The following is a 16,071-nucleotide window of genomic DNA, read 5'->3' as shown; positions in this document are numbered from 1 at the left end:
TACAATCAAGCACTTTTAGATTAAAAAATACAGCACTATTATCAATTAAAGGACAAAATTATTTTACATTGCAATAATGAAATAAACAGATATCAAATAAATAGATTGAAATAACAAATAAGTATGATGGTATTAATTTTGAATTTAACTCAGCTTCTATCTATAATACTACAGAAATCTTGGATATGATACATATAATATATATAATTATATATATATATATATATTATAGCATAGAACTATGATAAAAATACGTAACAGAAAATCTTGTTAGGCTAGATTGATATTAACACTGCACACTTGATTATGAGCGGGAAAGTTAATCTTAATCTGGAAAGACTGAATAATAAGAGTAAACTTCTAAGCAAAACTGCGAACAAATGTTTTTTTTTTGTCAGTAAATTAAACCAGTAAACAACACCATAATGCAGTTTTTTTTTGGCAGTAAATTAAACCAGTAAACAACACCATATTGCAGGGGTTTTTTTTTTTATTATTTTTTTTTCCTTAAATGACAGAAATTTGAATATTTGCACAAACATTACATTCAACCGCAAACTGTTATTAGGAAAATCTTTAAGAAAATGGAGAAAAATTATTTATTTATTATTTTAGTTCCAAACAGCACGTTTTTGTTCCTTGATTCTGTGCATCATCAGACAAGTAGATTCTATATATTCAAAACAGTCAGAATACATCAATTTCTGATACAAGATAAAAACATTAACATTTTTGCACCTTTAAAAATATACTTATTTCTATGAATTATTTTTTATTGTGGAGATTAAAAAGAAATTCTGAGAATTTTTAAATCAAATGTGAAAAAAACAACATGTATCAGCGAATAGCTGAGATATGTTGCAAGTGTGATGTAGCTGTTGGTCGTGTCGCCATCTATCGTTCATTTTATAAAAAATATTTCAAAAACATTTTTGCGATTATTTGTATAGATTCAGTTTGAATTAAAATGATTATGAAACAAAATTAAATGTGTAAAAGCATTGAAAATATTTTTTCAAGATTTAAAAAAGTTCAGGAAATGTTGATTCCAATTCTTCTATTCATTCCGAAGAAAAGTTTGATTTCATAGGCTAAATACGCCATATTTTCTTACGAATTATTGATTTGAAAATAAATAAATTAAGCATAAATTAAAAGAATAAATTATTTTTAATAAAACATTTCCATTTAGTTTGGTTCTGGTTCAATATACCGTGAATTATCTGTCTTATAAGGGAGCAGGATGTAATGCAATCTATGATATAAAAGAAATAATTACCACTGATGAAGAGAATTAAAAGCAGCGAATTAGTATTCACTCTTATTTTTTGAAGCGATAAGAATGAGCAACGATTCAAAATGAAACAATTCACAATTTAACCCTTGAAAGCTTAATCTGGCCCTGTTTCTCTCATATGCAAAAAGAAAGTATTATGAACGACATAAATCCACATTTTCTGAATATTCATAGAATCTATTGACAGATCTAATCATTTTGCAGCCCTAGACCGTGTACGTTATGAGGTACCTTTTTTAATAATTGGTCAATTTAGTTTCATTTTCAAATGATCAGTTAGTTTCACAGGGGATATTTATCAAGTTTATTTAATTTAATCAACATGTGGATAACTTAATACCATATTATTATTTTAATTTTAGTAATTTTGTAAAAATATTTATGCTTTTATTTAATTTTTTAAGGTTATATTATATAAAAAGTAATAGTTTTTAAAAAAATTAACCATAATTATTTGTTGACATGAAAACATTTAATTATTAAGAAAAAATTTAAGGAAATGATTAACTTAAACAAATACAACATAAAAAAATTACTACTTTATAAGACCTAACAAGTAGGATATAACGAAAAGAATTAAAGGGATCATTTTTATTTCAAATATACTATAAATAAGTAGCTTTGCTTTATGAGGATTTTAATAAATAATAGTGACATTTTACACACACATGTTCACATTGTAGTTCCTTGTATTTCATATTCTTAGAATTTATTCTTTTACAAACTTCTTTATTTGGCAATTACGCTGATAGTTATAATCCATTTGTCTGCAGTCACTTCTTCAATGCGGTAGTCCTAGGCAGCTGTAAGAAATCAGTCTGACAAACTATCTATATTTTAGACGCCCATGAAGCGGAGAAAAACATTTATGGAATTATATTTGTGTGTGAATACGGTAATTCGAAATCAAATTTGGAATAAAAACTCTTAAATCGATCTTCTTGTCTCATGTGTTTAAGAACACGATAACTCAAAAATGTATTAGATAGTTAAGTGAAATTTGGCATATTTTTTATTATTGCAATTGGAGGCCTGTGATATTAAATTCTGGACCAAATCCATTTTGTGACGTAGCGAGAGTAAGTGGCACCTAAGACATGGCATTATTTTTTCTTTAAAAAAGAGACATAAACGGCGAGTAAACATTCTATCCCTGTGGGGCTCAGCTAAAGAAAAAAAAAAAAAAATTTAGTGTTGGAAGAAGCAGAAGGTTTAACTTATAAGTGAGGAGAATTTTAAATTATTTTATAAGGAGGAAATGCTTTTTCTGCAGTAACTACAAACTTTAAAAAGAGTTTTTATCAAAATAATTCTTTTGAAATAAATTATCACACATTAACATAATATCTCGAACATTAATTAACATTTTTTAAGGAAATTTTCAGGGAATTATATATCATTTTTAGTAAATTGCATAAAAAGTTTCGAAGGACATTGCATCCCTTTTTTTATAGCCCTTTATTTAATTAGAAAATAAGTAGAAAATTTAGTCTTTATTGTAACATATAAACCTTTTATTTTTTCATCTTAATCTATCTACGATTTTTGTTCATTTTGAAAATAACTGTGTTTTGTATCTAACGTGCGAAAAAATTTGCGATTATCCCATTAGAGTTTTGTGTAGAATGTTAGCCGTTTTTGTCAAATTGTGATGAAAATTACATCAAATTTTTCAATTAAAAAGTCGAATTTGTATATATTTTTAAAGGTTTTTGTTATTTTTATCTTTTATTTATTTAACCCCCCCCTGAAAAAAAAAAGCTTTTTAAAAAAAATGGCCTCGAATGTAGGTAGTCATCTTAAATGCGAAAAACCGGCGTGAAAGCCTGTCCAAGAACATATCCGGATGTAAATTTAGATGTTTGTTTTGCCAGTTAAATAACTTCCCCGTATAAAATTGTTATTATGTATTTTTTTTTCATACTTTCTATTTTTCATGACAATTTGACTTGCCTACGACACCATAATATGTAGGATCTGTGAACATCACTACTCAGATTCATATCCATAGTTAGGGATGATGAATATTTTCAGAGCGGTTATTAAGTAACCAATATCAAAAAGTCACAAATACAAGTGATCAATACTTTTCAAAGAGGGATGTGATTCAAATCCTTGATACGATTTTACTGATGATATTTCGATTACAGGTTTTGGATCACGATAGAAAGTAACAATCGATACGATATCACTGAAATTTGCCGGAGCGGGGACTTCACTGGAAAGTAACTGTAGCGTGAATCCGCAATCTTCGACGAAGCGAGTAACAACTCAACTCCGTATCAAAAACAACAACAACTTGGAAAAACTTGAAAAACGGAACAGCGTTGTGATCAGCAGCTGAAAAGATACTGAACTGTTTACTTTCGGAAATGCAGTCATTTAAACTTAATATGTTTATAGAATAGCTTGTCTTGTCGTAGAAATAAATGTTATAGTTATTTATTCAATTAGAGTAGTTTTTTTCAATCACAGTAAAAGAACCCGTGTACCATAGGCGAGTACACGACATGGCGTCCGCGACAGGACTGTGATTTGAAATCAACGATTCGAAAGGCAAGTGAATTTTTTTGACGATAAATTATTTGTTATTAGAAATTTATCGATACTTTGAAGAATAACTATTTCAGAAAAATTATGGAAGCTTTAAAGCTTAAACGAAAAACAGTTAGATCTGCATTTACTAGATTGTTTAATCATTTAGATGAGTCAGCGAAAACGGAAGTAAACATTGCAGATGATTTAGATTGTTTGGCAACCTTCCAGCTGCTTGGCGAGAAAAATAATGAACTTTTGCAATTAAATGAAGATATTTTGAATCTTTTGTTGATGTCTGAAGACATAAATGAAGACGATATTGAAAAAGAATCTCGTTCAGCAGATGAGTATTCACTCAATTTTAAAAGGATGAGTTTATTAGTGGATCGAAAAACTAATCCCACTGTTAACGCTGATACATTATTTTCAGTTGGCGGTGAAAAGCGGAAATTCAAGCTGCCTCGTTTGGAACTGAAGAAATTTGGCGGGGAAATTAAAGATTGGCTGCCGTTTTGGGGACAATTCGTAAAAATTGATGAAGACAACGATATCGATGAAACCGACAAGTTTCAATACTTAGTCCAAGCAACTATCCCGAATTCCAGAGTGAGGGAATTAGTTGAAAGTTTTCCCCCTACCTCCGGAAATTATTGCAAGGCGATTGATTGTCTGAAATCTAGATTCGGCAGAGATGATTTATTGGTTGAATATTACGTTAGAGAATTGTTAAAATTGACACTCGCATTTAATCTAAAAGAGAAACATGTTGAATTATCAACTGTTTATGATCGACTTGAAACCCAGCTGAGATCATTAGAAACTCTTGGAGTTACTACAGCAAAGTATGCGGCCATGTTGTTTCCCTTGGTTGAGTCTTGTTTAAGTGAAGAAGTTTTAAGAGCCTGGCGGAGAAATGATAGAGGATTGGATGAAAAAGATGACACAAAAGAATCTCGATTGGAAAGTTTGATGAAATTTTTGAAGAACGAAGTTGAAAATGAGGACAGGATAGCTCTTGCTATGGAAGGCTTCTCTTTGAAAGAAAATAACAAAAATATCAAGATTAAAAGAGACTTGCCGACAGCTGCGGGACTTTTTTCAGGAAACAAAAAATCTGTTTTGAAGTGTGTATTTTGTGACAAGAACAATCATGAATCCAAAGAATGTCATGTTGCTCGAAATTTGGATTTAAATGAGAAAATGAAACGATTGAAGAAAAGAGGTTGCTGTTTCAGATGTCTAAGTAACGGTCACGTGTCAAAGCTATGCAGGGTCCAAGTGAATTGTGGAATTTGTGGTCAAAGACATCATGCTGTGATGTGCCCTGATAGAAAGAACGTTGAGTCTTCTAACTCTCAAGAAGCAACGGAAAGTTCAATCAATTTTGGACAGTTCAATACATTGACCAATCCCACATGTTCTACAAGTGTGTTTCTACAAACCCTGGTCGTGGTTCTTCGAGGAGAAACACAGGATTTTGCTGTGAGGGCCCTCATAGACACTGGAAGCCAGAAATCTTATATTACGAAAGAAGCTGCTAAGAAAATGCAGTATCATGCATTAAAAGAAACAACTCTTGTTCATACTTTGTTTGGAGGGATGCAAAATCTCCAGAAACATTCAGAATACAAGATTTTTGTAAGTGATTTTAACAAAAATTATCATTGCACTTTTAACGCATTTGATCAAGAGAAAATCTGTGCCGAAATTTGTCAGATACCAACCGGATTCTGGTCAAAGGAATTAGAGGGTAATAAAATTCAACTAACAGACCAAGAATGTTTTGCATCTTGTTCGTCATCCGCTATCCATTTGCTTATTGGTGCTGACATAGCAGGAAAATTGATGACTGGAAAAATCCTCAATTTAACTTGTGGATTAACTGCCACTGAGACTTTGCTTGGTTGGACACTTATGGGAAGAGCACCAAGCAGTTCAGACTCTATAAGCATGACAGTGACAAACTTGCTTATAAAAGATTGCAATATAAGTGACTTATGGAAGTTAGAAGCCATTGGAATTACTGATCCTGCTGAATCTAAAAGGAAGACTGAAATGCATCAAAGTACTTTAGATTATTTTCGAAACACTCTGACGATTAATGAGGAAGGGAGGTACGAAGTCGCCTTACCTTGGGTGTTAGAATCTTCCCGGCTCCCTGACAACAGACAAATGGCCGAGAAACGACTTTCTTCTGTTTATAAAAAACTTGTAGAATCCGAGAAGGTTGGAGTATATGCAGATGTTTTTAAAAAATGGATTGCTGACGGTGTCATTGAAGAAATTGAAGATAAAAAAGAGTTAAATGCATACTATCTTCCGCACAGGCCTGTTTTTAAAGAGAACAGCATTACTATGAAAGTGAGGCCAGTTTTCGATGCATCCTCATATATAAAGGGTACACCCTCACTGAATGCCTGCTCAGAAAGCGGTCCTAATTTAATTGAACTTGTTCCTTCCCTACTGAATCGTTTCCGGAAATTTCCTGTTGGAATAACATCAGACATTGAGAAGGCATTTCTTCAGATCGGAATCAGAGAGAGGGACAGGGATTATCTGCGATTTTTATGGAAAACCAAAGACAAGGGAATGAAAATCTACAGGCATCGTAGAGTTGTGTTTGGTGTCACCTGCAGTCCATTCCTTTTAGCGGCAACTTTGAATTACCATCTGGAAAAAGCCCCTGAAGAGCTCTTGAATACTGCGGAAATCTTGAAGAATTCATTTTATGTGGATAATTGTGTCTGCAGTTTGAAGAATACAGATGAAGCAAATAAATTTGTAGTTGAATCGCAAGCCTTGATGTCTTTAGGAAAATTCAATCTACGAGGCTGGCAATCAAATGCTTCGCTTGAAATTATCGATCAACCCGACAAATACCAAACTGTATCCTTATTGGGCCTAAACTGGGACCTAAAACAAGATACTCTATCTTGCATCATAGACTGTCCGAAAGATGAAAATCTGGTTCTTACTAAAAGAGGTCTGCTTTCTTTGGCTCAGAGTATATTTGACCCTTTGGGTATATCTTCTCCCGTAACCATCATTCCAAAGTTTATGCTTCAAGAATCCTGGAATCTTGGACTGAAATGGGATGATGCCCTGCCAGAAGGTCTATCTAAACGATTTTGGAACTGGCTGAAGGGTATAAAGAATCTTTCAGAGGTCAAAATACCTCGATGGATGAAGCTGAGTCAAAATGAAGAAGGGAAAAAGAAGGAAAATATTTGGAAATTTATACCACCATCAGCTCCATGGTGGGGAGGATGGTGGGAGCGCCTTATTGCCCTAGTAAAAGACCTTCTGAAGAAAGTTCTAAGCCGAGCACGCCTGAGTTACGAAGAATTAAATATGATTCTATGCTATTGCGAAGACATCGTAAATTCAAGACCCATTACCTACGTTTCTGAACACCATGATTTGGAACCTATAACACCATCTTCATTCCTCAGAAAACGTAGAGAAAATGGAATTCCAGATCTTGACCACTTGGAACTATCTCCTGAGTATTTTCGCAAGCGGCGACTGTATAGGTGTAAACTGCAAGAAGATTCCAGAAATCGATTCCGACTGGAATACTTGTGGCAGCTGAGGCAACAAACTAAGAAAATGATAAAAACCCACGATTTCAAGTTGGGAGAAGTGGTTATTGTCGAAGTAACCAATCAAAAACGTCTGAATTGGCCTCTGGGGAAAATAACAGAAATATTCCCTGGTAAGGACGGTTCAGTTCGTCTTGTGAAAGTAAAAACAAAGAAAGGCGAATTTCTGAGACCTGTACAGCGTCTCTACGCACTTGAAGTTCAAACGCCTTCAGTAAAGAATCTACTAGAGAAGAGAGCATGTGGAGTTGAAGATGAGAAAGAAGAGGCAGTACAACAGCAATATGTTGAACATCTTGAGCTTCCAGAATCGGACAAAACGTCTCTACCAAATCTAAATACCATGAAAACCCGTTTCGGCCGAAAGATTCAAGTTCCCAAACGACTGGACCTGTGAACTGTTTGGATTAAAGAACATTTTGAGTTTTCTTGAAAAGAAAAACCCAAAAGGTGGGAGTGTAGCGTGAATCCGCAATCTTCGACGAAGCGAGTAACAACTCAACTCCGTATCAAAAACAACAACAACTTGGAAAAACTTGAAAAACGGAACAGCGTTGTGATCAGCAGCTGAAAAGATACTGAACTGTTTACTTTCGGAAATGCAGTCATTTAAACTTAATATGTTTATAGAATAGCTTGTCTTGTCGTAGAAATAAATGTTATAGTTATTTTTTCAAGGAGAGTAGTTTCTTTCAATCACAGTAAAAGAACCCGTGTACCATAGGCGAGTACACGACAGTAATAATCGATACGATCTGTCCAATGGAAGCTCTCGAAAGAAATCTGTGATTGGATTGAAAAGTGAACGGATCGGTTATTGGAATTATTGTATCGTATCATTGAATTGCATATCACTGAAATTTATCGGAGCGGTGATTTCACCGGAAAGTGCGAAGTCACCGCTCCACTTTACGGGAGTGGCCGATATTCGTATTTGATGATGCACTATTCCATACAGATCATTTTTAATTGTTCGTGACATGATTGACTTTGATTACATGTACTCTGTTTACTGCGGGCGCCATCTATGGGTAGAATATAGGACTAAAGTAAACATTTTAAAGAAATGACATATTTTTAACTCATCTTTTCCAGAAAATGGTTCACTCTAATAAATAAATTAAATAAATAGTTTTGAGAAAAAAAATAAAATTTAAGAAGTAAGCTGAAACAGATAAATTAATTCAATCACACTTTAATTAAATTACTAAATTAAGTATTAATTACAATTAATAAATTTTATATTTAATATTAAGTAATAATTTTTAATTAATAATATAATTGAAATAACAGATATTTGGAACGCATATTTAAAAATAACAATAGCAATATTATTCGTTATTCAAAAAATCGTGGATTATGCATCTCTATCTATAGTTCGTTTTGAGAATCCGGATCCTCTAAGTCCGCTTGAACGATAATGAACTATGTGCTTGCGTTGGCTCACCTGAATATTAAACATCAATACACACAAAGAGATATAAAATCAGTAATTAACCGAAATTAATACTGAAGAATTAATGTAGGTTCTTCAGTTTAAAGATTTTATTTCGATAGTTATTAAGAAATATTCCTGTATTAGTTTATAAAAAGCAACCCCAAAAATGTTGAAGTATTTGAATTATCTTGCTTGCATTATTATTCCTGATGCAGCTCTTGTCATCATTACTATTACAATTTTACAATTTATTTTTTGCTTTTGTGCCATATTGTTGTTTTTTTGGTGTGAAATGCATCGTTTGACTGATTTATATTAGTTCGTTTTGTTTATTTGCTGCTATGCATTTTCTAATTATTTTTCTTTCATTTAGTATATGAAGAAAGCATTTTCCACCCATTTTTATTTCGTTTATGAAGCTAGTGAAACATTAGAAAATTGGGAAATTTGTGCAAATTTTTTTCCATATGTGTAGTAATATTATGATCTGTAATAATTAATGTTCAGTATTTGAAGAATATGAATTTTTTAATGAAAATGCACAGGTACAAATAATGATAAATTTTATTTTGCACATAAGTCATAAATTATTATATCATAATTTTTCACAAATAGAAACATTTTTGCACTGATGAGATATATTTTTGATATGAAAATGAATCTCTAGCACTGCATTCAGTTTTCTTGTTATTCCTGAAGCATGTTATTAAAGCATGTTGATGATGTTTAAAAAATATTGTAGTAAGTAAAGTTGTTTCTATGCTAACAATAAAATTTCTACTACATGTAAAACATTTAATAGGCATAAAATGTTTAAATGAAATTAATTTATTTTTAATTAGTTAATTGGAGTTTATTTTTTTATGATTTGAAAATTAATTTGATATATTTGTTTATACTATGCCTGCTGGCTTCCTGTTCCTTGCTATCCTTCCTATTTTTAGTTTTTCTGTATAGCTTTTTTTTTTGCTGTATTTTCTGTAGACTGCAACTATTGTTTTCCATATAAAAACTTTGAAGATAATGGGATGTTATTTTGAATGCCATTCTTCCTGTTATTTGAAATAACAATGCAAATTATGTGGATTTTATGTATTTAGTTTCTGAATTTCTTTGCATTTGATAGTTTTAATCTTAAGACAATATTTAATAATTTAAAATATTTTTCATTTTCTGAAAATTATCTTTCATTTGAAGTTTTGATTAATATTTATGAATGTTAGTTTAAAGTATATATATATGATGGCATTTTTCATAATTTGGGGTTAAATTAATTAAAAAAAATCAATACAATGATAATATGCTGTTATATTTATATTGGATTATAAACCAAGTTTTCAAACCTGAGAAAATATTTATTAAGTTTTGGTATACCACTTGCAATTTCTTTTTTTACAATCTGCTCATAAGATTGCTATACATGACTCTGTGGGTAATAACTTTATTTGTGGAGAGTGACATTACTATTGGTAGCTGTTCCTGATGAACTTATGAAAAAATATCTAATTAGAATACTTTATTTCAAATATGAAGTGTTATTAAATGCAAACAATATTGCATTTAGAATAATTTAAGGAACAAAGAAAACAGAGAATTCTTTTTATTTTTCCCATTACAATAGTTGTTATCTAACATAAATGTTAATGTAAAAAACAGTTTTTCTATTTATGCACCATTTTAACTGCAGTATTTTTTATGTCTTGTATTTTAATTGAAATATTTAAAAATTTCTAAAATTCTCAAAATGTTGCTTCTAAAATTCTCAAATTGTTATCAAATTTTAGCTACGAAAGAGATAAAATGTACTTTTATTATTTGCTCGTATATAATTTCTTTTTAGTTTTGCCTTAAATATTTGAATGCTGAATTAAAATTATATTATTATTTAAATTGCTTTATTAAACAATTGAAGTTATGAGAAATAAATAAAAATTTACTACTTAAGATTATTATAAAAGTTTTTTTATTATTTTCTTGTACATTTTCATGAGTTTTATGTGTTTTATTTATTACTATTTATCATTATTGTTTATTAATTTTATAATATTTTTTTTTAGTGATATCATCTGAAATATTCCTGAAACAGAAATAATAAATATATTTGTGCCATAAATAGTAGTTGTATGCTAACAAGCAGATAGATCCTGTCATTATTGTTGAAAAACTGGGTAAACAATTTTTTGACTTTTTTTATGACTGTTTTATTTTGTCATTCACACATAATCATTACATCAGATTAAAAAAAAATTATCTGCTGATTGCTTATGATTACATATGTTTAATGTCTTGTGAATCTTAAAGGTTTAAAAAATATGTTCATTTATTTATTTAAAAATATTTTAAATATGAAGATGTGTGAAAACAATTGGCTTCTATTTAAATTATTTAAAAATGCTAAATTTTTATTCATAATTGTTTTTTAAAATGTAACACTCTGAATATAATAGGTGAAATTTTTTTAAAATTATACATTCTAGAGCTCGCTATTTATGGGCTAAGTGATTTTCATTTACTATTTATTGAGATTTATGATTTTTAAGTATTACTGGATATAACAGTATTAATGCTTTTGTGAGGAAATTTTCCAATTATCTAATCCAATGGTTCTCAACTTTATTTCCTCTTTTACCTTTTGATTAGTCTTTTTTTTTTCTTTGTTCTTTGATTATCCTAGTATTTTTGTCTTTCTTCCTTAATCATTCTTATACTCGAAGAAGTTCTTATTGATAAATTTGAAAACTTATGTTAGCTTAAATATTAAAATTGGAAAACTTATATTAGCATAGAGCTTAGTATTAAATAGCTGCATTAATATTTGTAAGATTTATTTTTGATTTTAAATCTGACTATCTTCCTTTTTTTTTTATAACAATAATAGTTCCATGCCCTAACGAAATAAAATAACATTAAAATTAGGTTGTGCCAACTTATAATAATTAATAATGTTCATCAAGATAACAGCTAATCTAATGGAAAAACAATTTAATGTAATAAATAGCATCAAATTAACAATTTTAAAGCTAAATATGATATTGATTGTATCAAGCAATATTTATGATTAATATAATATAAATATGTTCTTTTTACCAGTTCTGTGTTCCTTAAATATTGCATTGTTTTAATTCTGAATTTGTTGTTCTTATCATTTTTCACTACAATCCAGTACATTTATGGATTGGCCTAACTTTCATTTTTAATATAAACTTGAAAGAAACGAGATTTTATTCCATTTTAATACCTTGTATCAACATTACTTTCTTGTATCTCTAATTAGTTCGACATGTATTCTTAGGGAGTATGCATACAACAAATTTGGAAATTCCCATCTAATTTGAAAATCTTTTGTAATTTTAGTTAAAGTGTCAAATTTAAAATTAAAAACTTCAGAAATTTCGGAGGATTTCTTATGAGGTCAGGTTAGTAATTAAAAAAAACAACAACATTATTTTTAAGTTAATTTTTTCATTTCTTTATTTCCTTGTTTTTTAAAAAGTTTTTCTAGTGCTGTACTCTTTCATACCTCACATGATGTTTGTCAAGATTCTTTTTGTTATAGTAAAAGTGCTGAATTGTTTTTTAGTGTGATAAAATGTGTAAACAGCTATATTTAAAGAAATTAAATAATCAGTTTTTCATGAAATGCAAAATTAGAAAATTTAATCACGGTGGTATTTTAATGGAATATACACATAATCATCATTTTTAACATGTTATCTTTACAGAATTAATTATTGTCCTTTTATAACATTACTGATGTTTTAGATTCCATTTCTTTGGATATTATCAATTCTTTAAATTATAGCATAATAATTGTATGGGTAATATTAACAGCCATCTTTAATGTTTTTTTTTTTTTTTCCTTTTTATAAGTCTTATGAATTATATATTCATGTTCATGAACTATATACATATTTATACAGGTTTAAAAGTTCTGATTTTCCCAGTAATGATTCAAATTTGCTATTAATTTTAATATTTTTGCTTGAAAAGAATGTTTTTTTGCTTGTGGGTAATATATATTTCAAAATATAATAATATATTTTGTTATTTTTAATATATGATTTAAGTGAATAGTTAAACAGTAAAGTTATATTGTCTTGCACATTTTTTGGTACAGAAGAGTAATATGCACGATCTTGCAATATATTCATATTTCAAATTCTGACTTCATTCAAATGGCCTGTGAAATGTTAAGATTCTGATAGATAGTTCAAAATAGTCAAGACTGATTGTGACTCAGAATTAAAATGAGAAGTAAATGATGCTTGATAGAAAGATGTTGGCATATTGCAACCTTTGATTAATATATTAAAGCATATTAAACTTTTTAATACAATCATCTGCTACAGAATCAAACATCTGCTACAGAATCAAACATCTGCTACAGATGAGAATTAGAAATTTAATCAGGTGATGACAGCTTAATTGTTTTCCTTGTCTAATCGTGTTTTAAAATCATGGGGCCAATTTAAAAATAGCTCTTATACCTCTGAATGATGGAACTGGATTTTTTCATCTTTCATGCTTAGTTCATAAATAAAGAACACTTTTTTTACATGTATATTTCTTAAATATTCATGAATAAAGTAGTCTACATATTTTAGAGATATGATTAAATGCTACAAAGTTGGTTAATTCATTTTAAAAGCTAATTTTTTAAAATTGAAACATATAAGACCTAAATAAGGGTATGCCCAGAAAGCCATGCATCTTTAAAATTGTTTGTTGATTTAAATTGGAAAAAAATAAAGGAAATTATAAAAAAATTACAGGTTTCCTCAGTATCACAAGATTTAACTTCAAATAAAATTCTGTTGAATTATTAATCAAGATATAAATCTGAGAAATTGATCAAAATAGTTGTGTGATTGTTTGAAGTTGTAATGCCCCCCCCCCTCCCACCGAAGTCTTACATGAGAATTTATATCAAACCTTTAATTTTAAAAGAATTCGTGGCTTTCATTTTGCTTGTGAGTATTTTTTGTGAGAATTTATAAAATTCATTCCTTGGTTAATCTCTTGAATTACATTTTCTTGTGAATCTGTTCCTTACTTTTTAAAAAATGTTGCCACACAATGTTATATATATTTTTGTTGTGCACCCTTTTCTGTAAAGTATTGATATGCAATTATTTAAAAAATTTGTGTAATCAAGTAGGAACTATTTATTTTGAAAAACTATGATTCAATAAGAAATGTATACATTTCTGTTTCAAAATTATAATAAAGATTCTGTATGTAAAGAATGCTAATGTTGGAAAAATTCTTTTTATAGGTTTTATTTTTGTCTAATTGTTAGACAGCACAAGCGAAAAGAAATTATATTCTTGAAGATCAAGCTAGGTTTTATAAAAATTTATTATAATATCATCACTTATAATTTTCAAGGAGGAAAAGTGGTAAAAGGAGAACATAAACAAGTAAGATTTTCAGCTCTGTTTGAGACAAATCATTAATATATATATATATATTTGTGACAATTTTCTCTTTTTGAATATAACAATTATTTTTTTATATGTATACATATTCTTAATAAAAAATAATTGTAAAAATTATTGTAATGCGTCACTTTTGATGATTTCACCTTAGTGTTTTTTTTTTCAGCTGAATTATCCAAGACCATATTTATCATGGAAGATCAGTTAGAAGCAGATAAAAAGTGTGTGTGTGATGTATGTGGTAAGGCATATTCTCAGAAAAGCCATTTAAGGGAACATAAGAGATCTCACACAAATGAAAAACCTTTTGAGTGTAATATGTGTGATAAAAAATTTTCAAATAAGCGTCGTTTTGATTTACATTACCGTACCCATACAAATGAAAAGCCTTTCATATGTGATGTGTGTAATAAGTCGTTTATTGATAAGAGCCATTTAAATGTTCATTATCGTTCTCATACAAAAGAAAGGCCATTTTCCTGTGAGCAGTGTGGTAAGGCATTTTCATTTAAAACTCATTTAAAGGGACATTATCTTACTCATTCAAATGAGAAACCGTTTTCATGTGATGTATGTCAAAAGACTTTTGCTCGGAAAAGTAATCTAACTGAGCATTATCTTGTTCATACTAATGAAAAACCTCATAATTGTTGTATTTGTGGTAAAGCCTTCTCTCGAAAAAATAATTTAAATGAACATTATCGTACTCATACAAATGAGAAACCATACTTTTGTGATGTATGTGGTAAAGCATTTTCCCATAAAACTCATTTAAATGAACATCGGCAGCTTCATACGAATGAGAAACCTTATTTTTGTGATGTTTGTGGCAAAAGTTTTCCTCTGAAGAGCTACTTTAATAGACATTATCGTACTCACAAAAAGGAAAAACCTTATGTTTGTGAATTCTGTGGTAAAGGTTTTTTCCAAAATAGCAATTTAAAAAGACACATGCTTACTCATAAGGATCTAAAAGATCAAATTCTTTTAGATGAAAAACCATTTATGTGTGATATTTGTGGTAAAAGTTTTCCTCTTAAGATTATTTTCAGCAGACATTACCGTGCTCACAAAACTGGAAAACCATGGAAATGCGAATTATGTGGTAAAGGATTTTGCCAGAGCAATAATCTGAAAAGACATCTTCTTATTCATGAAAGACAAAAATCTTCAACATGTGACTCATGAAGCTACTAATGTTCTGATGAAGTTAATTAATGTTTCATTATATATTTTTTATATGTAATATACCAATACATCGTAGGAGAACATTTTCAATTGTCACAATAATAAGAGAACTTTCCACAATTAATATTTTTAATGCAGAATCAGTGGCTGCGGCTTTACATAAATGGATGAAGGCTTGGTATTCCATCTGTAAATAAAACTTTAGAACTTTTGCAACCATCATAGAAATATCTTAGTGCTTTCCCAAATAATCAGTTTATAGTTTACAATATTGTTCAAGAGGTCAGATATTTTTCATAAATTAAAATAAAGTTTCACTATAATAATTGTTTATAACATATTATATATGATAAAAAGCAATACTTTCAATGATTATATTAACATTTAATCTTAGATTAGATAAGTGGACTCATATAATGAGCTTAATAACCCTTTATTTTCTTTATTCACAAAAAGAAATCATATTATTTCATTTTTACAATATTATTTAAATTAATATAAAATATTTTTCTTATTAATTTGCCTTATTTATGCATTTATGAATTTAAAACTGAAAACAAATGCATATAA

At 29.3% G+C, this 16,071-nt stretch overlaps 2 protein-coding genes across 2 annotated transcripts; both read left to right on the top strand.

Annotated features, from left to right (window-relative positions):
- Window positions 1-4,126: 4,126 nt before the first annotated feature.
- On the top strand, window positions 4,127-7,834 carry LOC129987705 (uncharacterized). The gene has a single exon (XM_056095654.1). The coding sequence runs from the start codon at window positions 4,127-4,129 to the stop codon at window positions 7,832-7,834; it is 3,708 nt and encodes a 1,235-aa protein (XP_055951629.1).
- Window positions 7,835-8,873: 1,039 nt separating this feature from the next.
- Window positions 8,874-15,925, top strand: LOC129989472 (gastrula zinc finger protein XlCGF7.1-like). Its single transcript, XM_056098035.1, has 4 exons — window positions 8,874-8,959; window positions 10,933-11,043; window positions 14,151-14,295; window positions 14,480-15,925. The coding sequence occupies exon 4, from the start codon at window positions 14,506-14,508 to the stop codon at window positions 15,499-15,501; it is 996 nt and encodes a 331-aa protein (XP_055954010.1). The 5' UTR covers window positions 8,874-8,959; window positions 10,933-11,043; window positions 14,151-14,295; window positions 14,480-14,505; the 3' UTR covers window positions 15,502-15,925.
- The last annotated feature ends 146 nt before the right edge of the window (window positions 15,926-16,071 follow it).

The sequence above is a fragment of the Argiope bruennichi genome, chromosome 10 (genome assembly GCF_947563725.1).
Source record: "Argiope bruennichi chromosome 10, qqArgBrue1.1, whole genome shotgun sequence".
NCBI classification, from domain to species: domain Eukaryota; kingdom Metazoa; phylum Arthropoda; class Arachnida; order Araneae; family Araneidae; genus Argiope; species Argiope bruennichi.
This window is presented reverse-complemented; position numbering and strand designations above follow the sequence as displayed.

What these genes read in the sequence shown, in the direction of transcription:
- LOC129987705 (XM_056095654.1), top strand. Translation starts at nt 4,127, where the DNA reads ATGTCTGAAGACATAAATGAAGACGATATTGAAAAAGAATCTCGTTCA.
- LOC129989472 (XM_056098035.1), top strand. Translation starts at nt 14,506, where the DNA reads ATGGAAGATCAGTTAGAAGCAGATAAAAAGTGTGTGTGTGATGTATGT.